The sequence below is a fragment of the Schistocerca nitens genome, chromosome 5 (genome assembly GCF_023898315.1).
Source record: "Schistocerca nitens isolate TAMUIC-IGC-003100 chromosome 5, iqSchNite1.1, whole genome shotgun sequence".
Classification (NCBI taxonomy): Eukaryota; Metazoa; Arthropoda; class Insecta; order Orthoptera; family Acrididae; genus Schistocerca; species Schistocerca nitens.
Window position 1 is genome coordinate 688,166,578 of NC_064618.1, and position 27,900 is coordinate 688,194,477.

Consider the following 27,900-nt stretch of genomic DNA (forward strand, 5'->3'; position numbering starts at 1 on the left):
TGTCATGGGTTAAAGTTGTGAGAACGCCGCAAATCTGGGCAGCGACATCAAATTGCTAGTCGCAAACATTTCAAGACTTTGATGTAAAGAGTTCGGCTCATTGTTTGACTTGCAGGAACATACTCATACTCATGGTGAACTAATCCTTTACTGACAACAAATGCTATCAGCACTGTCTTTGCTCTTTAAGGTTGTTGTTTGACCTTTTTTGAGGCTAATAATGCAGGACTCCACCAGTCAGCACTTTGACACTTCATGTGAGGATCGTAATGGTAGCATCAACATTAATCACCAGCAATAAAGAAATGCTTGGCTCTATCCAATAGTTCAGCAGAAATTCTTCGACTTTCCTCTTTCTGTTCATCTGCTAGCGCATGAGAGACGAATTTTGCATTAAATTTCAATTTCCCTAAATCTTTGTGTAAACTCTTATGCCATATATCATGATTCAAATTAAGTTGTTCTGATATCACATGCGCAGTTACATGACAGTCTTCTTGTAACAATTGTCTTACACTCTACATTTCCATTGGTATGTGCTGTAGATGTGTGACCAGCTCTAGGGTCGTCTTTCAGTGAATCTTTGCCTTCACAAAACCTTTTGTGCCACTGGAAAACACGACTTCTTGAAAGCGGCTCACCTCCACATGCTTGCTTGATCGTTGTTCACATTTCACTAGGGGTTTTCCCGAGCTTAAGGCAGAACTTAATGTTTATTTTTTCCTCATAATCAGCATATATTGTGTCACTGTAATTAATGTGCCAAGAACTCAAACAGAGTGTTGCTATGCACAGCTCCATCACCTAATGAGTTTGCGTGGAAACACGGTCAAGGTCATTTCAAGGACACATACAAATCAGGTAAAATAAAAGCATTTGTTCCTTTTTAGTACAGTAAACTCAGAAATAAAAAAACCTGTCCTCGAACTTTTCTGACCACACACTGAATATTTTCCTAACTGACTGACTGCAGTATAACTAATTCAACTGACAACATTAAGTTAATAACAAGAGGGTTCTAGACATTATGCCATGCTTATGCACTAACATCTACATTTATACTCCACAAGCTGCAGTAGAATACATGGTAGAATGTACTTTATATCATTATTAGCAATTTTTTGTTCTACCCCATTCATGAATGGAGCAAGGAAAATGATGACATCTGTCTTTATGAGCTCATCTCATTTTTGAAATTCGTATGCAAGATATCAGATGGTGGCAACAGAAAAGTCACACAGTCTTCTTAAAATACAATTTTCCTGTGTTTACCCAACAGAGTATTACATGAACTGCATTACCTTTCACTCAAAGAGTCTCATGTAAGTTCGTCGGGCATTTCTCTTACACTTCTCGATGGGTTACATCAAAATGTTGTGAGCCTAGTAGAGTGTATTTGAATCTGTTCAATGTGTGTTGTGATTCCTACTTGACAAAGACTCCAAATGCTGGAATGATAGTCTAGGATTGGTCATACTAGTGTCTTGTATGCAATTTTCTTGACAACTGCACTGCACTTTTCCAGAACCCTTCCACAAAGTCCATTCACTCACACATACTGATTTTAGGTGATCATCCAATTTTATAATACATCTTGGTATTAACCCCTAAATGCTTATACAATGTGATATGCTCAAGATGTTCTGCACTAGTCTTGTAAAAAGATACTACAACTCCTCCTATTAGTTATTGGCATTATCTTGTATTTGTCCACATTTAACAGTGAGCTGTCATTCATTACATCAAGTGGAAACAATTTCCATGTGTCTTCCTACATTTCCTTAGGACAGTGCTGCTGTTTCAATACTATAAAAGATGATTGCTGCCCACTATAACATATTTGAGTCTATTACTCATTCATCACGCTAAAGCCATATCTATGAAGATACTCCATGTGAATCTTTGTTAGCTGATGTGCGATGATTTAATACAATGTCAACATCTTTTGGAAAGATGGAAGACAAAATCTACCTATCCATCTGCATTTACTGTTTGCAAGGTATTGTGAATGAATAAAGCAAGCTGTGTTTCACCTTTTGGCAACACACCCACAGGAATGACACCATTGCTCCCCCAAAGACTGTAATCATGACTTTCCCAGCAGAAAGAATTGCTTTGAATGTCTTCAGTTTTGCTGATTATGGGGATTTTGTTTCCAGTTTAAAGTAATGCAAACAGGTTTCATTACCAACAATAATCCAGGACAGAAAGGACTCTCCACTGGACTCAAACTGCACCAACAGTTCATGTGAAATGGCTTTTCTTTGAATCTTGTGGTCTATTATGAGCATTTGATGAACCCACCTTGCACACAATATTGAATATCTGAGAGTCTCAATCATTGCAGAAGACTTCTAAAGCTCATCGATAGCTGTAGAGCCAACTGTTGAGTTGTGATGTTCCAATCTGTATGAATAATGGCGTCTGAGCAATTCCCCACGTCGGAACCAGTAACAACGACAGAACGTCCCGAATGTGGTTGATCATAGAACCCAGTTTCTGCACTCCGACACTTTTAACTCTCTTTAGCCATCACCCAATAATATTCCTCTTAACCACATTATAACCATACTCTGCACAAAAGTTGATGAATGTTTGCCACAATTTCTTTTTCTGCAAACAAGAATTCAATTACAGAATGTTGCTTGTAAAAAGCATCTTGCATAATGACATTTTCATGGTTCAGTACAGCTCTTCCCTATGTTGGAATTATTTGAAACATTTACGCAGGAATACCAAACAGTGGTCTTTGTCCACTGATGCCGACACCGAAACTGAGTCTATTGTGTGGCTTCTCTCATTGTAATTCTAATAAAGCCAGATGGTACCTTTAAAGAGCAATAGGAGGCCTTTTACTAGTTCTGTATTAGACACATTTTCTTCTGGAATTATTGACTCGAATATTCTGTGTCTTCTGGCCTTTGGAACATTAAATGTGGTGTGGTTTCATCCTGCTCCACACATTGTCTGCACTTGGAAATTCTTTCTCTGTACTCATCATGTGCAGATGTTTTTTTAAAGTTCTCAAGGCCAGTCATCGGTCCCACCATGAGTTTAATATGGCACCTGCTGAAGGCAGCCCAATGTTTTGACTGCTGCCTCCTAATCCAGCTACGTAGTTTTGTTCTTGCCATCACTTTGATGATGGTTAGGTCAGGTCCTGGACCAACACATTGAGTCGCCACACCTGTCCTGGCCAGCCTATCAGCTTGTTCACTGCTACTGATTCCTGAGGGACCATGGACCCACAGCAGGTTTTGTCATGTTGCTTTCCCCTATGCTCATAAGGGTTTCATGACATTCTGGAATATGTCTGATCTCATTGCAAAGGCTGACAGAAATTACAGAGCTACTTGGCTGAATGAATGAATGAATTTAGATGCCATGATCCTCATTGCACCTACGCAAATTCTCCTCCTCGCACATTCTGACATGAGGTATTTCCACCTGAAAAGCATCCAGCTTCGCTAGAGAGATTTCTTTCTCTAGTCTTGGCTGCACTACATACAGGGTGTTTATAAATGAATATAGGAGTTTTAACACTTTATAATATTTATTACATTAAACTTACAGTTATAAATGGTCAAATGAAAGAGCAACTCAAACTGTTTTACCAAGAACCTTATAAAAGTTCAATGTGAGCACCATTTGTCACAGGGCACACATCAAGAGTTTTTTGTGCCTTATCCTGGCGGAAAGTTTATGGGTCTTTCTTTTTTTGTGAATCTACCATAACTGGCACGTCTTACCTTGATACACTAGAGCAATGGCTCTTCCCTCAGTTGGAAGAAGCCAGAGAACATTTTCCAGAAAGATGGTGCGCCACCTCACTGGCATAGCGAAGTATGTGATTGGTTGAACTTCACTGTACCCAAGTGCCGCAAGGGGCCCAATGACAGGGCTTGCTTTGCATGGCCTCCACTTTCATCCGACCTAACATCATACAATTTTTTCCTTTGGGGCTTCATCAGGGATCATGTGTACATGCCTCCGCTGCCAACAGACCTCCCTGAATTAAGAAACTGGATTGAAGCAGCTGTTGCTACAATCAATCACTGAAGACACACTTATCAATGTTTGGGAAGAATTCAGCTATAGACTTGATGTGTGCTGTGTGACAAATGGTGCTCACATTGAACATTTATAAGGTTCCTGGTAAAACTGTTTGAGTTGCTCTTTAATTTGTCATACCATTTATAACTGTAAGTTTAATATAATAAATATTATAAAGCATTAAAACCTTGATATTAATTTACAAACACCCTGTATATCTTGACCCCAGGATTATCGTTTGTTTTCTATACACCTGTAAACCAGACTACGTCTTATGGGCAACATCGAGGTTAGTTCTTTCAATACACCCTGCTTCCAACTATTACCTTGAAGGAGCTGGAAGCTGTCATGTAGTCAGCCAGCATGTTCTCAATCATTCCCACTTAGTACTTTCACAACATTGGAGTGAGAGTCTTGATTTTCTAAAGATTTCCAGTTTTCTACCTGTACACCACTGCTGCTGCCTCCATTGTAATCAAAGGTGTAATGGTTCCAGAGTAGTGGGGACATAATCCCCCCTTGTGGACAGCCTCTGGTGGTGTTGATCACCATTTCTTCATTCTATATAGTGGCTTCTACCTTTCGTTTGCTCAGCATGGTCTTAACCCACCTGCATAGGGCATTTAAGATCTCAATGTCATACTCTTCTGCAGCTCTAATAATGGATTCAAAGGTCATATTGCTAAAAAAGTCCCGTTTCACATGATTTGCTTGGTTGATATGCCTGTTGCTTTACCTGCAGAGGAACCTCAGTTAACTTCCCTTCCCTAACATGCACATTAACCAGTTTTTCTAGTGTCTTCAGGAGAAAGGAGGACAGACTGTTTGTCTAATATCCTTAGCCTTAGTGTGATCAAGTCTCCCTGCTTCAGAATGAAAACAACATTCACTGTCCTCTGAGCATTGGGACTGATTCCTGCTGCTAGGCTGACCCTAAACAGGGTACATAGGAATCTAATTAAACCCTCTCCTCCTTGTTGCAGAAGAGCCAGACAGATTCCATCAAGCCTGCCGACTTTTAATGGCTGTAACATTAAATTAGTTCCTCCCAGGGTCTGAATCTTGGTATATGTCATCTGCCAGAATGCACTGCCAGAAGAGTCTTGAGGAGCACATCCAACATTTCACACTGCTCTTGTATATTCACCATCCTCCTGGATTGGCTGATATTCGACTGAGGGTTTTATGAGATCTGGCACATGTAGCTGTGCCTTCCACCATGGGCGTACCCAGCGAGGGGCGGGGGGGGGGGGGGGGGGGGGGGGGGGGGCAGCTGCCGCCCCCCCCCCCCCCCCCCCGGAAGATATTCACAGTTTTTCACTAGTTTACTGTTTTATTTAATAAGAAATGCTGCATGTTTTCTCGGATTGTACAAGTGCATTCTTGTATTTAAAATGTTTATTTAAAGCAGTTTTTCACTGGGTTATTTAATAAGAAGTTCTGTATGTTGTCTTGAGTCCTTGTTTCCTGAGACTAGTATGACCTGCCCCCCCACCCCCACCCCCCAGTTCAGACCTTGGGTACGCTCTTGCTTTCCACATCCTCACAGAATCTCTTCCAGGCTGATAGTTTCACTTGCTTAATATCAAGGTTGTGTTTGGCAACGGCCTCCCAATGTTTTCCCCATTGCCCTTCCCTTCTTCCAGTGTTAAACAGTTTTCTTGCATGCCTCCTTTGTAATTTCAGTTTGTTGTCACTTTGTCTGCCATTTCCTCAAGATCTACTGGATTCCTTATTGAAGTTCTGCCTTCGGTTAGGTGTGAGTTTAGGTCTTTTCTATATGAGTCCCAGTCTGTTTTCCAAGGGTTCCTATTGGCCATGGTCTGTTTAACAAACATTTCAACCTCAAACTTGATTATTGTCATCAGATAAGGAAGGCTCCACTGCCACATGCCATTAGTTGACATAACTCCTTATTAAGATGGATCCAAAAGTTACTGACATAACTTGTCTCCTCCTTGTGTTACCGAAGGTAGGTTCCCTGCTCTTATTCAGGATCTACAGGTTACTCTTGAGCAAACAATCAAGAAGGTGCTCACCTCTGCCATTGGTTTTGCTGCTTTCCCCACACCATATTGTGCCCACTGGCATCACAATCAATTAACAGTTTTTTTTATGTGTTCTTGGCTACATATACATATAAAAAAAAATGGGGCATTATTTGTTCAACAAGCCTCATATTATGTGCTCCTGTGCTTCTAATAATTTTGCAAACAGAAATGACCTGTATTCTTTTCTGGTCATGCAGGACACTTCACTGCAGAAGAGATTCTCAATAAATATGAGCAAGGGAAGTGATCTAATAACATATGCAATGCAACAGTTAATTTGTGAGTAATGTTTTCAGGCAGGCAGGAAACTAGTACACACAGATGCAGACATATATCTTTTCTATGTAATTTTTGTATATCGTATGAATGAATTTTTGTATATCGTATGAATGATAAGCCGTTTATAAATATATCTGTTGCCCGTAAAGTTTACCTTAGAATTTTCTATCTGAGCCTGCCCTACTGAGACAAACAAAATGTATCCACATAACAATGCATATTCTTACCTTGCCACATATTTCACACTTTATTTCACTTGCTTGTCCTGTGGTTGTTCTCAGGATAGCAGCACGCTCTATCTCTTCTTTGCTATGCGTTTTACGGTGAGACAGCATCTCACCAAAAGTATCAAATGTCTCCATGCATATTTTACATGTGAAGTTATTGGCTGTCTGGTGTCTTCTCAGATGCACAAGCATATTCCCTCGCCGATTGAACCTTTTGCCGCACAACTGACATTTATGTTGACGTACATTTTCATGAATGGCAGAATGTTGTGCCATCTCTCCTATCTTCTGGAATGTTTTTCCACAAGTAGAACATTCAAAGGGGAATTGTTCGGACTGAGATCTCTCTTGTTCTGCTAAACGAAACCTGTAACACATGATGTCATGAAAATGCATTATGCAACAACATGCAAAATTTCCAATTAAAATCAAACAGTGGAAACGCCAGGTTGGAATATCAACAGTACAAGGAAATGATAGATAGCTACTCACCATAAAGATGATACAATGAGTTACAGACAGACACAATGAAAAGACACTTATACATTAGCTTTCAGTCAAAGCCTTCTAAAGAAAAGGAAACATACACAATCATTCACACAAGCAAGTATATATGTGTGAGGCGTGTTTGCTTGTGTGAATGAATGTCTGTGTGTTTTCTTTTTTGAAGAAGGCTTTGACTGAAAGCTAATATGTAAGTGTCTATTCAGTGTGCCTGTCTGTAACTCAACTCGTCATCTATACAGTCAGTGGAAATCCTATATTTTCCTTATATTGTTAAAATTTCCAATTAGTGAGAAACAAATGACACTCAAGGCAGATGAAAATCAATTTTAACCACATACTTGGAAATAATACACCAAGTGTAAAAATAAAAAAAAAAATAAAAAATTAAATAAAAATTACTAAAAGTCGAAATAACAAAAATGTTATTGGTAAGGTAACAATTATTAAATATACAATTTGGGACCTGGAGAGTTGCAAGAAATGTTGATATTATAACTAAAATTTTTGATATTAATTACAATCTTTGTAACTACAAGGTAAAATTTTGGAGCAAATACTGGCTACAAACAAAAAAAAACTGAAAGTATTGTACAAATAAAACTTATTGTCACAGCACAGAAAGTCAAGAGGAAGCATTCAGTTCTACAGGGCAGATCTCTTTTGTCGTGTGTGTGTGTGTGTGTGTGTGTCATAGAGAGAGAGAGAGAGAGAGAGAGAGAGAGAAGAGGGGGGTGGGGGGCACAGGAGACCATGAGTTACTTTTCTGCTTGTTTATTGAATGTGTTGCCTTTCATCATCTATTTTATCTTTCATGTCAGCAGTTTTGATTCTGAAGTATCAGTGCTGTTTTCCTAGCAAATGAGGACTCACATTATGTAAGTGTAATGTTGGAAATAACCAAACTTTATTTATTTACCAGAGAAGTTATCACATGTTTTTGACTGAAAGAAGTAGGTGTCATTTCTACATCCCAACCCCCTTTGTGGGGACCCTTTAATTTAATGTCAGAGCTCTACTTTACTATACCTAGCACTTGAATCACATGAATGCCAATGGTAGGTTGTTGGATGTTATGTCAATGACACAATGCCATACGAAAAAGTGTATCATATAATAATAAAATATACATCAATGAACTGTCAGGATGAAAAATAATGAAAACGACTATAAGGAGAGTAGTAGTAGTAGTAGTAGTAGTAGCAGTAGTAAACAAGGAGTTCAATGACTACATTTTCATACTGTAGTAGAGTGTGCACTTAATTTCAAACTTCCTGATAGATTAAAGCAATGTGTTGAACAGGGAAAGAGCATAGGGCCTTTCCCTTCGTGGGCAAGTGCTTTACTGATTGAGATATCCCAACACAATTCACGGTCCACACTCAAAACTTTACTTCCACCCAAAAGCTCTTCACCTATCTTCCAAACTTCAAAGAAGTTTTCCTTCAGAACTTGTGAGACTAGCATTCGTGGAAGAATGGATACTGTGGAGAAATGGCTTAGCCACATCCTAGGGCATGGGTCAGCAAGTAATTTTAGATGGGATCCGGATACTTTTGAAAAATTTTATTGAGGTTCATAAGAAAACTCTCATACTCCTAACTTTTTATTTTAATTTTCACTCTCAAACTAATTGGAAATACTATAGATACACATATGTGTATTAAAAAATCCAGAAAAATTTACATTCTTCATTATGTTTTACTTTTATTTCCATTCACAAAAAATATGAAATACAATAAGTAGATAGGAATATTTGTCTTGAAAAATTCAGGAAAAAATATATATTCAGTATTGTGTTTTATTTTAATTTTCACTCATATGAGGTACAATAGATAGGCATAATTGTATTAAAAAATCAATGGCAGAAATTACATGTGTGGTCTTGACCAATTTCTTAAAGCTAGGTTCACGTGGGGAGCAGCTTATGCGAGTAGCATCTTCCAGGTGGGCAGCCGTTAATCTTGAGCGATAATTGTTCTGCAATTTTCATATTTTTCTGGGGACATGTTTACCTTAAAATTCTTCAGTGAATGCATTTTTATACATTTGCCAGGAAATGTCTTCCTGCAAGTCTATTATCTCCATTTAGAACAAAGGCTTTGGAAGGCAGAACAACTTCGCAGCCACATCTGTCCATACTGCCGCTGGACAAACTTCAAAAGGTGATTTTAAGAATGGCGACAGCTTTTCCATCTCTGAAAAGTCTTAGAATCTTGCAGTTAAGTTCCTTCTTAAGATCTGACATAAAATTTGTGAATACTGAAATCTCTCATTCAGCATTATTTTTGTATTAAAATTGTTGGAAAGTGAAAAAATCTTGACTTGCAGTGTCTTTTTCAAAGATATACAGCTTGCGACTGAAAGAAGACAGACTTTGTATCAGATGACATATTAATTTCCTCTTTTCCTTGTAGTTCGGTATTGAGTGCATTTAAACATTTCAGAATGTATTTCAAGAAAGTCACAGCTAGCTTACTGTGTTCATTTGCTAGAAGCTCCAAATGGTTCTCGCTTCTTGTCAATCCAAATTCTTTAAGAATGATGTTACTACTTCTTTTATTTGCCAAAAATGTTCAGTAACGTCACGTAGCCAGCAAACATTATTGTACCACAGTAAGTCAGAATGCGTCAAATCACACTCAGAAAGAAACTCTTTGAACTGTCTTTTCTGCAGAGTAGAATGAGACCTCTAAAAATTAATCACCTTGATCAACCTGTCTGTTACTTCTTTCAGAGTTACACTAAGCCTGGTGAACTATGCACTGATAATATAGTCACACAGCATTATCATCTTAGATTCCATTTCCTAGCCCTTTTTCTTTGCAGATCATCACTGGGACCCCATCAGTTGAAAGAGACACCATTTTATCATAACTAACAGTTTGATTTTGTCACAAGTAATCTAAAATCTTGGAGAAATCTTCTCCGTGAGTCTTGCCTTTCAATGGCAATACTGTTAGCAATTCTTACCTAGATTCTTTACATTCAACATCCAAAAACCACATGAAAATGCATATTTGTTCTTCATCAACAATGTTGCATGATTCATCTAGTGTTATGGTATAACAAAACACCTTCTGCAGAAGTTCGAGTAAACTACTTTTATTTTCAGAAGCCAAAGTTTCAGTTCTTCCTGTATTACTTCTTGTCAACAATTGGAATACCCTGAATTGCATCAACAACCTCTTTTTCTCTTCAATAAGTGCCACTGCTACTTCCAACATTATATATATATATTAATAGAGGGAAACATTCCACGTGGGAAAAATATATCTAAAAACAAAGATGATGTGACTTACCAAACGAAAGCGCTGGAATGTCGATAGACACACAAACAAACACAAACATACACACAAAATTCAAGCTTTCGCAACAAACTGTTGTCTCCTCAGGAAAGAGGGAAGGAGAGGGAAAGACGAAAGGATGTGGGTTTTAAGGGAGAGGGTAAGGAGTCATTCCAATCCCGGGAGCGGAAAGACTTACCTTAGGGGGAAAAAAGGAAAAAAGGACGGGTATACACTCGCGCGCACACACACACATATCCATCCACACATATACAGACACAAGCAGACATATTTAAAGACCAGACATATCTAGCCTCTTACAGAAAAAGCACAGCCTTTCTAATTCGCTCTATGAGCAAGCAAGAAAAATCTGTAGAGGTGGCAATGCATGAGTGTTGGATGCTTAACAAACACCAGAAGCTGTCCTCAGACTCTGAGTTAGTAATATATATATATATATATATATATATATATATATATATATTTTCCAGCGCTTTCGTTTGGTAAGTCACATCATCTTAGTATATATATATATATATATATATATATATATATATATATATATATATATATATATATATATATATATATTACTAACTCAGAGTCTGAGGACAGCTTCTGGTGTTTGTTAAGCATCCAACACTCATGCATTGCCGCCTCTACAGATTTTCTTGCTTGCTCATAGAGCGAATTAGAAAGGCTGTGCTTTTTCTGTAAGAGGCTAGATATGTCTGGTGGTTTCTTTGATGAGCTTCACAACCCAAAGAAAATTTTTTAAGGAACTTCTGATGAGTTCTTTCATAGCATTGCTTTAAATTGGGACTTTTGTATTGACAATTCTGTTGCATATGAGGCATACTGCAATAGCTCCAGGCCTATCAGGCAGCATAAAACAATATTGTTCAGTCCCCCCAGTCAAAAACTTCCTATTTTCACTATCAACTTTACACTTTTTTAGGTTCACATCGATGCAAAAGAAATGTTATAAGCCTCAATTACAACAAAACGCTTTGTACGAGATTGCAACAACTATTGACTAAGTAGCGATAATATTTGTGTACTATATTTAGTTGCATTCTTTATAAAAATACCAGCGCCCGTCACACAGCAAGCACTGTTGCACCGCAAAGGAGTTACTTCAGTGTCACAGCGTACCCAGCTGCACCCCAAAAGAACTGCATAGCAAAGGAGGTGCTTCATTGTCAAAGATCTCTGCAACTGAGTGAACTTGCCCAAAGTTTCATAAAGTAGCATTAAGCTATTGTTCAAGTTACAAGCACAAAAATGGTGTGTAAATGAATATGCCATCTCCAATTTGATAAAGTTTTCAGTGGTTGCCAGAGTCTGAAATCGATTTATAAAATTTCCTCGTCCATTAAATAAATACATGTGTTGCATTCATGTGCACAGAGCTTTTATGTGGATCGACGTAACATACTGTGCTAGCCGGCAAGCATGCCCCCTTCCACCCCCACTCTTCCGTGGACCTTCCTGCGCTGCATAGCATAGCAGCTACGTATTTAATCAACCTATAACTAAACATTAATAATTCTAATTATTCAGCAGTTAATTGTACACTATGATAAAAAAATTATAAGAGTGACACTCAAACGAACCATTATCTACAGAAAAAAATTTTACAATAATTGAGTACAGTAATTTATACTTTCAAAATATTTTGGCAGGCCAGTTTTTGACCTTCTCTGATCTGGACCTGGGTCACAGTCCACCAGTTGCTGACTGCTGTCCTAAGGGACTGTTCACAAAATGAATTTTTACTTTGTAGGGTAGTGTGTGCTGATTTCAAAACTTCCTGGCAGATTACAACTTTGTGCAAGACCAGGATTTGAAATAGAGAAGTATGCATTTCATGGCCAACTGTTTTACCAACTGAACTATCCAAGCTGCACTCTCAATTTTTTTTTCTGTCAGTACCTCTTCTCCTTGTTGGGAGGGTGGAGAAAGCACTTCACTTCCAAGAAATAGGCCTCTGCATCTTCCTGGATATCGAAGGGGTCTTCAGTAACATGACCTTCGATTTCAGGGTAAGGGCAGCAGAGATACATGACCTATGGACCACTATATGCAGGTGGGCCAGGGCCATGCTTAGTGGAAGAAAGGTATAGGCTACATGATAAATGAAAAGATGGTAATTAACACCACTACAGGTTGCCCACAAGGAGGAGTTCTGTCCCCTTTACTGTGGAATCTAGTGGTTAACGAACTCATTGAGGAACTAAATTCCAGACAATGCTTTTGCCAAAGATACGCAGATGACCTTATCATAGTAATATTTGGCAAATTAACTGACACAGTTAGAAATATGGCGCAAGGAGGATTGGACATTGTGCAAAACTGGTGCATTAAACAGGATCTAAGGGTTAATCCTAAGAAGACTGTTGTGGTGCCATTCACGAAGAGGCTTATCCAACACTCAAGTTGGAATCTAAAGCTCTTCGATGAAACACTATCTGTGAAGGGGATAGTGAAATATCTAGGGGTAACCTTAGATGAGAAACTAACATAGAACCCTCACATTAAGAGCATCTGCTCCAAGGTGAAAAGTACTCTAGTGAGTACCAGAAGGGATTGTGGTAAAAACTGGGGCCTAACCCCCAGCCACAGGTATGCACTTGATATTCACCACAGTGGTTAGACCTAGGATTTCCTACTGGGCCATAGTGTTGTGGAAGAAGGTAGAACAGCGGGTTGCAGCTAAGGAGCTTGCGAAGGTGCAGAGACTGGCCTGCTTAGCCATAACAGGCTGAGATGGCAGCACACCAACCGCTGGGATGAAGCCATGCTGGACATGCCTCCACTATACCTTTGGGTCAAGATGTAGGCAGCAGCTGGGGCATACAGACTTAAAACTGGTAAAAACTGGATCTCATCGGGATATGCAGAATCACACACTAAGATGATGAGTGAGGTAAGTATGGGAATGGCTGGGGAAATTCCAGCCGACTATATAACAACTCCCAACTGCTTCAACAAGCCTTACAATATAATAATTGGAAGTAGGGAGCAGTGGGAAAAAACAGTTCAACACCATATGTGGGACACTGTTTGGTTCACCAATGAGTTGAAATTAGACCAAGGCATTGGGGCAGGGGTGTACGGGGTTCAGCCAAGACTGGAGAGCATCATCTCTCTAGGAAAACTGGCCTCGTTACTCCAAGCTGAAATTACTGCAATCAGGGCATGTGTGGAGGAGAATATGTGTAGGTGCTACAAGGACCGTAGCATCTACATCTATTCAGGTAGCCAGGCAGCCCTAAAATCACTGGCAGCTCCTGCAATGAGATCTAAGATTATATATAGTCGGACAATCACCAATGCTATCATCAAACTAGAACTACGGAACTGGCTTAGGAAACAGCACGTAGAATATTGGACCAAGGTCCATCAACAAAAACATGGTGAGGCAATGATGTCCAAGCCATGTTTTAAAAGAAGCTCTGTAATCCTGGGATTGAACAGGAAAGAGATCAAACTCATGACTGAACTGATGACCAGCCATGGGAATTAAAAAAAAAACAATGGGTTTAATGGAAGAAGACCATAAATGTAGGATCTGTGATGAGGGTGAAGAAACTGCATCACACCTAATCTTCAAATGCATGGCATTGGAGAGCAAAAGATACAGAATCTTCGGGACAACTAGACCTGAAGAAATTGTGTCTAACAAAAAACTGGTAGAGGGACTCCTTGCACTATTTAAGGGCATTGGTTGGCTTTACTAGATATACAGGGAGTGATACCACACAATAAACTCTGTTTTGGTGCGGGCAGTGGCGGGTTAGACCTAAACTGTTTTAGCTTCCCTGTCAAAATCAAATCAAATCAAATCACCCTCTTCTCCTAGCTTAGCCACAGCTTTCACTATAGAGTGAATTACTGGGCAAACAATCCCCTAAGCTGTGGCTAAGCCATTTCTCCATAATATCCATTCTTCCAGGAGTGTTAACCCGCAAGATAAGAAAGAGAACTTATGTGATATTTGGAAGGTCAAAGAGATACTGGTGGAAACAAGATTTTCAGGACTGGTTGTGAGTCGTGTTTGGATGGCTTAGTCAGTAGAGCACTTGCCAGCAAAAGGCAAAGGTCCCAAGTTGAGGATAGGTCTGGCACAGGGTTTTAATACGTCACAAAATTTCAAGCAGTTTAAAAATTTTACAAAATTTAATAATAGACAAGATGTACTAGTTGGAAGCATTACCAGCATTCACAAGGAATGATTTCAGAAAACACAACCAGAAAAAAATAGAATTTTGTGCTTAACTTTTTTTGAGCTCTTGAAGTAGGATGAACACTTGGTTGAGTGTTTTCTGACAACCGAACATTCTGTTCCATGGATTTGTGTAACTCATGCGGCAAAATTATAAAGAATGGGAACATATAGCCCATGACTCTTCCTCACTGAGAAAATTATTAATTTTCTGGACAAAAACCTACATATCAGACTGATCAGAGGCTGTTTGCCTGTACACACTGCTACAGAGTGGTAGGGCTATGATTGATTTATTCTTCATGATACACTCAACAGCTGATAACTAAACAAAATCTTACACTTGTTCTCCCTGAACATAGTTCAGTCTACAGACACTCTTAGGCTTGTGTATCAATGTAGATTTTATAAAGAGCATAGCCAAGGTTGTTGTTGTGGTCTTCAGTCCTGAGACTGGTTTGATGCAGCTCTCCATGCTAATCTATCCTGTGTAAGCTCCTTCATCTCCCAGAACCTACCGCAACCTACATCCTTCTGAATCTGCTTAGTGTATTCATCTCTTGGTCTCCCTCTACGATTTTTACCCTCCACGCTGCCCTCCAATGCTAAATTTGTGATCCCTTGATGCCTTAAGACATGTCCTACCAACCGATCCCTTCTTCTAGTCAAGTTGTGCCACAAACTTCTGTTCTCCTCATTAGTTACGTCATCTACCCACCTAATCTTCAACATTCTTCTGTAGCATCACATTTCGAAAGCTTCTATTCTCTTCTTGTGCACACTATTTATTGTCCATGTTTCATTTCCATACATGGCTACACTCCATACAAATACTTTCAGAAACGACTTCCTGACACTTAAATCTATACTCGATGTTAACAAATTTCTCTTCTTCAGAAACGCTTTCCTTGCCATTGACAGTCTACATTTTATATCCTCTCTACTTCGACTATCATCAGTTATTTTGCTCCCCAAATAGGAAAACTACTTTACTACTTTAAGTGTCTCATTTCCTAATCTGATTCCCTCAGCATCACCCGACTTAATTCGACTACATTCCATTATCCTTGTTTTGCTTTTGTTGATGTTCATCTTATATCCTCCTTTCAAGACACTGTCCATTCCATTCAACTGCTCTTCCAAGTCCTTTGTTGTCTCTAACAGAATTACAATGTCATCGGCGAACCTCAAAGTTTTTATTTCTTCTCCCTGGATTTTAATACCTACTCCAAATTTTTCTTTTGTTTCCTTTCCTGCTTGCTCAATATACAGATTGAATAACATCGGGGAGAGGCTACAACCCTGTCTCAATCCCTTCCCAACCACTGCTCCCCCTTTCATGCCCCTCGACTCTTATAACTGCCATCTGCTTTCTGTACAAATTGTAAATAGCCTTTCGCTCCCTGTATTTTACCTCTGCCACCTTTAGAATTTGGAAGACAGTATTCCAGTCAACATTGTCAAAAGCTTTCTCTAAGTCTACAAATGCTACAAACGTAGGTTTGCCTTTCCTTAATCTTTCTTCTAAGATAAGTCGTAAGGTCAGTATTGCCTCACGTGTTCCAACATTTCTACGGAATCCAAACTGATCTTCCCCGAGGTCGGCTTCTACCAGTTTTTCCATTCGTCTGTAAATAATTCGTGTTAGTATTTTTGCAGCTGTGACTTATTAAACTGATAGTTCGGTAATTTTCACATCTGTCAACACCTGCTTTCTTTGGGATTGGAATTATTATATTCTTCTTGAAGTCTGGGGGTATTTCGCCTGTCTCGTACATCTTGCTCACCAGATGGACGAGTTTTGTCACGACTGGCTCTCCCAAGGCCGTCAGTAGTTCTAATGGAATGTTGTCTACTCCCGAGGCCTTGTTTCGACTCAGGTCTTTCAGTGCTCTGTCAAACTCTTCACGCAGTATCGTATCTCCCATTTCATCTTCATCTACATCCTCTTCCATTTCTATAATATTGTCCTCAAGTACATCGCCCTTGTATAGACCCTCTATATACTCCTTCCACCTTTCTGCTTTCCCCTCTTTGCTTAGAACTGGGTTTCCATCTGACCTCTTGATATTCATACAAGTGGCTCTCTTTTCTCCAAAGGTCTCTTTAATTTTCCTGTAGGCTGTATCTATCTTACCCCTAGTGAGATAAGCCTCCACATCCTTACATTTGTCCTCTAGCCATGCCTGCTTAGCCATTTTGCACTTCCTGTCAAACTCATTTTTGAGACGTTTGTATTCCTTTTTGCCTGCTTTTAGCCAAGGTAGCTGTCTGATTTATAGTCAACTAAGATGTACAAGGAATGCAGCTTATGAGTTATTTATTTCTACTACTAGAGTAAATTTTACACCAGAACAAACTCTATTAGTAAGATGAAAAAGTGGAGTCAAATGATAGTATGAGTCACAGTCTAAAAAAGCAACACAAGCCAAGTAGGGAGCATCTGAAATTCTTCTTACATTAATGAATTTTGTATTTTACTTTCTTGGAACTATTGTGACTGTTTTATACTGTGTATAATTGTGTATGATAGTAGCAAGAATAGAGGGCAGTAAATAGTTCAGTCCTCATTCTTCTTCAAGTACAGAGTGCAAAATTAATTTGATGTACTATTGGTCTGATGGTTGCTATCAGCTTCAAAATGAGAAAAAAAGTTAAGGTTCAGTCTAATGACATAAATTAAACACAGGTAGCATGTAGGCAACTGCAAAAAAAGGAAGATATTATTCTGCAACAAACTTACTCTTGCACACCCTCAGCATTCTCTGTTGCTTCAGCTTCATTCCCATCGGTCTTCAGCAACTGCAGTGCTTTAGATATCTGTAGATCTTGGGATACATCTGGTGACGTTTTTAATTTGACAACCACCACCTTATACTTTGGTTTATTTGAAACCTAAAATAAAATCAGTAAAACGTAACATCACATAAAAGTTGTGAAAATATGTAATATAGTGTAATAAATTTCTATTTTAGTAAAATAATTCAATTTTATTTTAATGCATTCTTCCACTGTCCCTTGGTAGAACCATTTCAGATTGACACCTAATGTGAGCTTAATAAGTCAAACACTGATTTATAATAAATACTAATGGAATAACTGCAATTTATCTTGCTTCTTATCCTAGAAAAAAATGTTTAATTTTCAAGGAATGTTAACACATATGCACCTCTCTCCCCATCTGCTGTTAAAGTGTAACCAGGTGGTACAGCAGTTTGTTTGCAAAACTGAGATCATAACCACCACTATTTATTTCATATCCTTAAGGGTTCTTAGATTTTAATTTAGCATTTACATTTTTGGGTCACTGTTCAATTGAGTGCCCGACTGACATGTACCACTGGCCCATGAAATTGAAAATATCTTGCAAACATTTCTGTTATCTGTATCCAAACTGACTTACAACAAAAAATGAGAACTATAAAAATATCAACAACATACATATACACTACTTTCTTGGTGCTGGCAGAAAATAACCAATGAAAGTAAATTGTATAATTCCGGCATTATGGTCATAATGATATTTAAAAAGCAGATATATAAATGGTGACACAAATTTAATGACTTAATGACTGTAAATATAGTCAGTCAGATGTGGAAAGAAATCCAAGCCAGCAGTAGTCAGTAGCCTTTTGTGTGGAAGGAATGGTGCATGCCCTTGCTATCGTCTATATAAAAAATGAGGATGACAAACGGCAGGACGCTCCAAATAATAACGAAAGGAAGCTTGTACTCCACCAGAAAGAAGGAGTGACCAAGAGCAAATTGGAGGACCAATGAGTAGGATAACTGTATTAAAATGGAAATCGGAAGCTAGAGGAAAAAGCTAAGAACAGAGTTTATGGACAAAGATTGTTGAGCAGGTCAAGGCCAATCAATGACTGCAATGCCAAAGAGGTAGACGAATGCTATAATTCACACTGTGAGAATATAGAAGCCGGATTCAGTTCACATCAGTCTCAATTTAAATGACTGCTAGGTTGTGCATTAAATGTGTCACTTCTGTCATCATTGCCACTACTACTATCATTGTCATTACTAGTGTTTACCTGAAAAATTGGTGACAAATTGTTCTGTCATCAACATTTGTTCAGCAGACAGGTAATCTTCACATTTACAAATGTGACTATGATGTGAAGCCTACTCCTATTTTAGCCACTGGATGAAACTGTGCATCCACAATTTTCAATGTGCTATCGAGTGCAGATGTATAATTCTTCTTTCATAAATATTATTTTGGTATAACCCACAAAAGTTGAAAGCGTTTAAATATGAATAATAAGGTGGTAATCTAAGAAATGGATGTCTATGTTCGAACGTGATTTCCATCAATGTTGAACGTTTCAAACATTACCTTGTCACATTTAATAAGAGAGTACAATTCTACTTTGTACTGAGCTTTGTGATGTCAATTTCCTCTCTGTTAATGCTATTCTTCTTTATATGAAGAAAAGTTTAGCAGGTGATAATCTTACACATTACAATAAGAAGCTTATTAAACCGCTTAACAGCGTTTTGTGGGAGATTTAGGATTAATCTAATTATGGGCAATTTTTTGAAGTTTCCAAGTTAATATCATTGAGCTAATCACAAAATTTATCTTGAAACTTGAATAGTAATAATGCATTGGGCATGAATGCAATGCTTTCTTTGTAAAATGGTGCAAGTAAATCCCAGTGAAATATATGACTGGGTTCTTGAAATCGTGAAATCATTTTTTATGTTTCTTCGTTTTCTCTTAATAACTTTTGATTAACTGTCAACTTCCTCCTACTAAATCAGTGGTAACTGTTGCAAAGCCAGCTCCTGACCTAGAAGCAAATCATTTTTTTGAACAATGGAATTAATATTCTCACAGTTGAGAAATCACTATCATATTTATGTGAATTATACGTTCTCCATCACAGTTATGAGGACTTTAATATCCCTCCCCCAGCAGATGCAACTGACAGCAGGTTAGAGGCATTACAGCTGTCATCTGTCAGGCACCAACACAGCCATGATCACAGGCTCATTTAGGCAAGGCTGATAGCAGCTCGGATCTAAGAGAGCAGCCATGGCCACGTCTTGTTTAGCATGCTGTATGAGCTCAGTAAAATCTTGCCCAGCTACTATTCAAATATCCACCCTCCTCTGGACATGACTTCCTGGCTTACGTTCTTTGTGTTTACAGTGCTCTGCTCACAACAACCTGGGCTTTGTTCATCAACTATGCATTCGTATCAAGTGCAGACATTTTGGGGGCAATGAGTTCTTACCCTATCATGTTCATGGCGACATGTTCACCTCCAGTTAATGTGCTATGGACCCTAAGTTTATGGAACTCTGGCAGCAATAGCTGTCACTGCAGCAGCATCAGTAGCAGATGTGACCAGGCACGTTATCCCTGACAGGGAGGTCACCACTAGAGTGAAATGTTTCTTCCTACTTTTTCTATCTTGGTGATAAGTGTTGACTGGCAAAAAATGCATTAGCTGTTCTGTAGAATTTTTGCGGGTTAATTCTTCAAAGTACTTGCAATATATTTATGGGTTATATTTTTTGTGCCAAAAGCGTCATTCCAACCAGTGCCCCTTGAACCATGGATCAGCTCTTCTCAGTGGACTACTACTCATTTTGTGTCAACAGATGCTGAAAGATATTTCTGCTGTTCTATGTATCTACTAGAATAACAAACCAAGACAGTCAGAACTCTATTGCCTATGGTATACAAGTCGAGATGATGACAGATCAACTACATTTGCATGTATGTCTACTAGAGTCCACCAAGACAGTAACAATTTGTACCTATATATTTCAAAATCAAATTTTCTTCTCTGATGAACATTTCTTTGATGTCATGGAGGTTACATTCTCTTCATGCCATTCACCCACAGTACCACAGAGCAGATGACTCGATCCCAGAAGCGTCCATTTGTGACTGGCCGATAGTAGCACAGGATTTGTACAGCTCTGATCTGCACAGACCATAAAACACCTCCCACAAGTGTGGTGCTTCTCACTTAACTAATGAGCATCTTTTGTCGGCCAAAGGGGATCAGGGGAGTGGGACACCTCATTCCCAGCATGACATGTCACACTTCATATCCTCCCACCGAGATGAAAGATGTGCTTCTACACTTAATTTTAAAAATTCTTACCACATTCACAATACAATAATTCTTCACAAAATTTTTAAATATTTTATGTTTTACTAAGTCAAGTTATGTCATTTAGGGACCTGCATAAAGACTCCTTTAAATTCATTTAGTATTTATTGTGAATTCATTAACTAATACTGTTTACGTTTATATTTCTTATACTTAACAATCATACCATTCTATTTCAAATTTGCTGTTCCTTTATACAATTGAAAATTATTTGGCCTTTGCTCCTTAGTTAGACATTATTGTATTTCATCATTTATCTCCATTTTCCCTGAGTTTCCTTATTTCCTCCAAGATTGCTCCAGAACTTGGACCATTACGGAATACGGGGAGTAGCTCACATTTGGTTCACCTCTTACTTTAGCAACAGACAGCAAAAGATCATTATTCACAGTGTTGAGAATGGCTGTGATGTGGGGTCTGAGTGGGGTACAGTCAAATTGGGGGTGCCCCAGGGATCAGTTTTGGGGCAACTCCTGTTCCTTATTTATATAAATGAAATTCCCTCTAGTATTATGGGTAACTCTAAAATACTTCTGTTTGCTGATGACATTATCTTGGTGGTAAGGGATGTTGTCTGCAACATTGGCTCGGTCTCAAATAGTGCAGTTCATGACATAAGTTCATGGCTTGTAAAGAATAAACTAACGCTAAATCACAGGAAGACTCAGTTTTCACAGTTTCTAATATACAATTCAACAGAACCTGACATTTTAATTTCACAGAATGGGCATATGATTAGTGACACTGAACAGTTCAGATTTCTAGGTGTTCAGAGGATATAGTAAACTGTCGTGGAAAACCCACGTTCAGGATCTTGTTCAAAGACTTTTACTATTAGAACGGTATCTGAAGTAAGTGATAGTTTGACATGAAAAGTAGACTACTTTGCTTATTTTCATTGGCTTATGTCATATGGTATTATATTTTGGGGTAACTCTTTCAAACATACACACAAAATTCAAGCTTTCGCAACAAACTGTTGCCTCATCAGGAAAGAGGGAAGGAGAGGGAAAGACGAAAGGATGTGGGTTTTAAGGGAGAGGGTAAGGAGTCATTCCAATCCCGGGAGCGGAAAGACTTACCTTAGGGGGAAAAAAGGACGGGTATACACTCGCGCACACACACACACATCCATCCACACATACACAGACACAAGCAGACATATTTAAAGACAAAGAGTTTGGGCAGAGATGTCAGTCGAGGCAGAAGTGCAGAAGCAAAGATGTTGTTGAATGACAGGTGAGGTATGAGTGGCGGCAACTTGAAATTAGCGGAGATTGAGGCCTGGTGGATAACGGGACGAGAGGATATATTGAAGAGCAAGTTCCCATCTCCGGAGTTCGGATAGGTTGGTGTTAGTGGAAAGTACCCAGATAACCCGGACGGTGTAACACTGTGCCAAGATGTGCTGGCCGTGCACCAAGGCATGTTTAGCCACAGGGTGATCCTCATTACCAACAAACACTGTCTGCCTGTGTCCATTCATGCGAATGGACAGTTTGTTGCTGGTCATTCCCACATAGAATGCGTCACAGTGTAGGCAGGTCAGTTGGTAGATCACGTGGGTGCTTTCACACGTGGCTCTGCCTTTGATCGTGTACACCTTCTGGGTTACAGAACTGGAGTAGGTGGTGGTGGGAGGGTGCATGGGACAGGTTTTACACCGGGGGCGGTTACAAGGGTAGGAGCCAGAGGGTAGGGAAGGTGGTTTGGGGATTTCATAGGGATGAACTAACAGGTTACGAAGGTTAGGTGGACGGCGGAAAGACACTCTTGGTGGAGTGGGGAGGATTTCATGAAGGATGGATCTCATTTCAGGGCAGGATTTGAGGAAGTCGTATCCCTGCTGGAGAGCCACATTCAGAATCTGGTCCAGTCCCGGAAAGTATCCTGTCACAAGTGGGGCACTTTTGTGGTTCTTCTGTGGGAGGTTCTGGGTTTGAGAGGATGAGGATGTGGCTCTGGTTATTTGCTTCTGTACCAGGTTGGGAGGGTAGTTGCGGGATGCGAAAGCTGTTGTCAGGTTGTTGGTGTAATGCTTCAGGGATTCCGGACTGGGGCAGATTCGTTTGCCACGAAGACCTAGGCTGTAGGGAAGGGACCGTTTGATGTGGAATGGGTGGCAGCTGTCGTAATGGAGGTACTGTTGCTTGTTGGTGGGTTTGATGTGGACGGACGTGTAAAGTTGGCCATTGGACAGGTGGAGGTCAACATCAAGGAAAGTGGCATGGGATTTGGAGTAGGACCAGGTGAATCTGATGGAACCTTTGTCTTTAAATATGTCTGCTTGTGTCTGTATATGTGTGGATGGATATGTGTGTGTGTGTGTGCGTGCGCGCGAGTGTATACCCGTCCTTTTTTCCCCCTAAGGTAAGTCTTTCCGCTCCCGGGATTGGAATGACTCCTTACCCTCTCCCTTAAAACCCACATCCTTTCGTCTTTCCCTCTCCTTCCCTCTTTCCTCATGAGGCAACAGTTTGTTGTGAAAGCTTGAATTTTGTGTGTATGTTTGTGTGTCTGTCGACCTGCCAGCACTTTCATTTGGTAAGTCACATCATCTTTGTTTTTAGATATATTTTTCCTACGTGGAACGGTTCCCTCTATATATATATATATATATATATATATATATATATATATATATATATTCCTTACTGTCATTTCTTGTTAACAATATTAACTTATTCCCAAGAAAAAGCAGCTTTCACTCAGTTAACACTCGGCAGAAATCCAACCTGCATTTGGATTGGACTCTTTAACTTTTGTGCAGAAAGGTGTGCAGTATACCACTGCATCCATTTTCAATAAGCTACCACAAGAATTCAGAAACCTTTGCAGTAATCCACGCACTTTCAAATCGAAACTGAACTCATGGGTCACTCCTTCTATTCTGTCGAGGAGTTCCTTGAAAAATTCAGCTGATTGTTCTTGTATTGTTGATTATGTTTACTTAAACTTACGGCCTGACTTTTTTGGGTCCATAAACATTTTATTTTTATTTGTTATTACTTTTATGTTGTAATTTTATGTACTGACACGTTCCATGACCTTTAAGATTTGCTCCTCAATTTGGTCCTATGGAACTTGATGTATAAATAAATAAATAAATAATGGATTTAACCAAATATTTTATTTCAGTTTAGCCCCACAGCTGGCAGACATTTACTATCGTAATTCATTTGGTGTATGTCTCGGCAGATGTACCTGTTTTTTTGTGCCGACTTAGCACGTAAACTATTTCATCTACTTCATTTATATGCCTGAGGAACTATTTCTGACACTGGAATCAACAATACGTTTAACTATACCCAATGTAAGATGCTCGCATAATTAAATCAAGTTATAAATATACTCAAATTGTGCAAATACAATCAATCAGTTCCATATCACATTAATCTGTTTGGGAGAACGTTGCTTCAATGTGAACATATTCCTTATGCAGGTTTGTATACACATCATTCTATAGGTGGATACTTAACACTTACCCTTCCATTTGACATACAATGTGTTCCTCTTAGCACTGTCCCTTCACTACAGTGGTACAGGTCATTCCTCTTTTTGGATGCACCCAACCTGTGGTGTAAGTTAACTGTTTCACATGTCCACTTATCCATTATTTCTTAATAAAAAGTGGTACAGGTCATTTCACCCATGAATACATCTGACCTGGGCATAAGACCTCCTCCTCTTCTTTGGATCCACTTACCCCAAAATATCTATGTTGTATTAGGTACACTGAACCATAATTTTTCCATTTCTGTACAAAGTATTTCACCTTACTCATTAACACCACTTTTGGAAGAAGTTACACTCCATTATAATTTACGCTTTCTGGTTTATTACTATCTGCATTTTTCCACCTTCCTCAGGTCTTTTATTACTGGTTATGTCCCTTAGTATTTCCGTGCTTTGATAGCACTAAAATTATTAATTATCCTTGAATACTTTACACCAAACTTATTCATATGCTGTACACATTTTCTTACACCATAATATCCGCAGCCTCTGTGAATATACCATATAAAATCGTTCTCTACTGTTTGTAGAATACACAACCTCCAGGATGACTTACCTTCTTTTGCTCTCCAGAACAATGTATCCTCATTCCACAACCACAGTGGTTTGACCTCTGTTGCTTTTAGAGTCAGTTTAGGATTGCTTATTTTATGACTAAACTAACTATCCATTTCAACACCTTTTTAAATTCCTATTGCCAGTTTTCTTACTTCATCATTAGTGCAACTTAACCACAGAAAATTTATAGTGAAAATCATCCTGGTCCACTAGTTCACTCCATGTAATTCATAACTATGGACAGTCTAGGTAGTGATCTGGGATGACATTTTGTGACCCTTTGATGTTGATGACTTCTATATGATATTCTAAACAACAATCAGCTCTCCATCAAGAATATTAGTGCTTGATGGCCCAAATAAATGAATATTTTAAATCCCCAACCTAATGTTTGAAGTGTCTGAATACTCCACATAACTGCATGTAAATTTTTTTCTATTGCTGTGTAGTTTAGCTTGTGTTTACTTAAGCTGTGGCTTGCAAAAGCTACTTTATTATGTTCTCTTACATTAGAGTGCCATTCCTCTTGAAACAATTCACATGCTATTCTGTATTCTGATTTGTCAATTGCTGGTCTGAAGGGTTAATTTCATCTTGGATGTTTCGACATGCATGCATTCATCAAGGATAACTTAATGTTTTGAAATTCTTCTTGACGTACCCTCATGCCATATCCACTTTGATTTCTGTTTCAATAAGTATAACAATCTTTGATCCTTCATGGCTTGTCCTTTTATTTATCTGCAATAAGAGACTGCTAATCACAGAAATGAACAAAAGTTCTTTATATTCTGTGCCTTCAAACACTCCTCAATTGAAACTTCCTGGCAGATTAATACTGTGTGCCGGACCGAGACTCGAACTCGAGACATTTGCCTTTCGCGGGCAAGTGCTCTACCGACTGAGCTACCTAAGCACGACTCACGCCCCGTCCTCACAGCTTTAATTCCGCTAGTACCTTGTCTCCTACCTTCCACGGGGCATGAGTCGTGCTTGGGTAGCTCAGTCGGTAGAGCACTTGCCCGCGAAAGGCAAATGTCCCGAGTTAGAGTCTTGGTCCGGCACACAGTTTTAATCTGCCCGGAAGTTTCATATCAGCGCACACTCCGCTGCAGAGTGAAAATCTCATTCACTCCTCAATTGTTTGATCTGTTCCGGACCAGGTTGTATCCCATGCACATCCAACAGACGTCCCAGGAATTCGAATTCTTCCTTTCCAAAGCGAGATTTCAGTAATTTCATAACAACATCTTTTTCTTGGAATTTCTTTAAAGTCTTAACTAGTCTTCTACAATGCTCATCCCACATTTAAGATACTATCAAAATGTTAACATATACTATTAACTCCCGTAGAAATTCCTTCCCTAGTGCTTCATAGAGTGCTCTTATAAAAGCCAAAACTGAGATGTTCAATCCAAAAGATAAAAGTCGAAGTTTACAATTTACTATCATATAGAAATGCTGTGTATTTTCTAAATTCTTCACATACACCAGGTTCAGTTGAATCCACTGAACCAAAATATCTTCAGTTAAATCCATTGAACCAAAATATCTTCAATGCTCAAATTTTGCTGAGAAATCATCAATACATACAACTCATTCGCCTTTTGTTCCTTGTGTTCATTTAGTATATGTGTGTCTAACACAAGGTGTACCCCTCTTTGTAAGTCTTCTTAAAATTAGTAATGGAGTGTTGTAAATGCGAAGACTCCTTTCTATAATTTTATTTTTGACCATTTTATCTAGTTCGTCTTGAACTGCCATTCTTAAAACTAATGGGGTTGGACAAGGTTTATAAAAGAACAGTTCTCTATTCTTAATTTTGAAATGACATACGTAGTTTCCGATCACTCCCAGTTTATCAGAAAATACATCACAAAAAGATTGAAAAATATTACATAGCTCCTCCTTCTGCTATTTGGTTAATACATTGGATTTGTAAGCTCTGTGTTGCAAAAGATTGTCCCTTATCTCTCATTCTGCTGCATTTTCTTCCTTGCTAACAATTTCAGTTTTCGCTATTAAATAAACATTAATAGTTTCATTTTCTATATTAAGTGAATAATTCATCTTAATGGTACTTCATGACATTGTTCATACTTCCAATATAATAGTTCGTTATTGAACAATAATTTTCCTTTATAGGTTATCACCCAATCAATCCCTAACAACATAGGTGAAAGTACATTAGGTGCTACTAATAGAGTTTGCATAAACCTAAAATTATTTATACATAGTGTTCATCTCATCTCCTCTTTAATTACTCTGCCTTTAGTCCCAGTGATCCTGATAACAAGTACTCCACTTACTGGCAATATATGACAATGACATTTAGTTTTAATGGAGTCTATTAGTTCTTGCAACACCAAAGACATTTCACCCCCTGAATCTTTATAAAAGTCTACCTGTCTAAGTCCCACAGTTCTTATTACTACCGGTTCAATCGGTTCCTCTTCTGTAAATTGTTGTTTATTCAATAACCACTCTTTCATTGACATAGTTTGCATAAAACAATAAGGTTTTACGCATATGGGCCTATTGCAAAAACATTACATCTTAGACACTGGACCTTGTTATAGGATGTTCCCCGTTTCCCATCACTACAATAGGGTAATCAGCCTTCCCTAAGCTTTGATTGGAGTATGTCATACTTTGGTTCTTGCTCCTGTCTATGTAAATAGTAGTGCTGGGAGTAAACACTTGTATTCTCGTTTGTTGTGGTTCTGGGTGCCATGCATTATTGTTACTATTTTGTTTACTTATACTTATGAGGCATTAATTACCTTCTTACCTCCTTACATTTCTGTTTAGCTATTTATTATCTTCACTATTATTATTTAAAATGTTGCTTCCACAGGTGTACTCATCTCCCTCCTTGTTCAACCTATCTAGTCCTCCAGCAACAGTTAACAATTCATCAATATTTGTCCAGCCCATGTATACACAATAATAAAGTTGCCGAATTAATATTTTCACTTGAATGTTTTCATCCAGTGGATTCTCTAAATATTTTGATCAGGCTGAATGGCATTCAATGTACTTCCTATA

The 27,900-nt window shown here is 38.7% G+C and overlaps 1 protein-coding gene across 4 annotated transcripts in view; it reads right to left on the reverse strand.

Moving 5' to 3' along the window:
* Positions 1-27,900, reverse strand: part of LOC126259493 (zinc finger protein 250-like) — a 171,906-nt gene that overhangs the window by 15,002 nt on the left and 129,004 nt on the right. For all 4 annotated transcript variants that reach the window (XM_049956336.1, XM_049956337.1, XM_049956338.1 and 1 more), the window contains 2 exons: positions 17,373-17,524; positions 6,611-6,977 (listed from right to left, as the gene is read on the reverse strand). In XM_049956336.1, the coding sequence (XP_049812293.1) occupies positions 6,611-6,977; positions 17,373-17,524 (519 nt within the window). The remainder of the gene's footprint in view (positions 1-6,610; positions 6,978-17,372; positions 17,525-27,900) is intronic.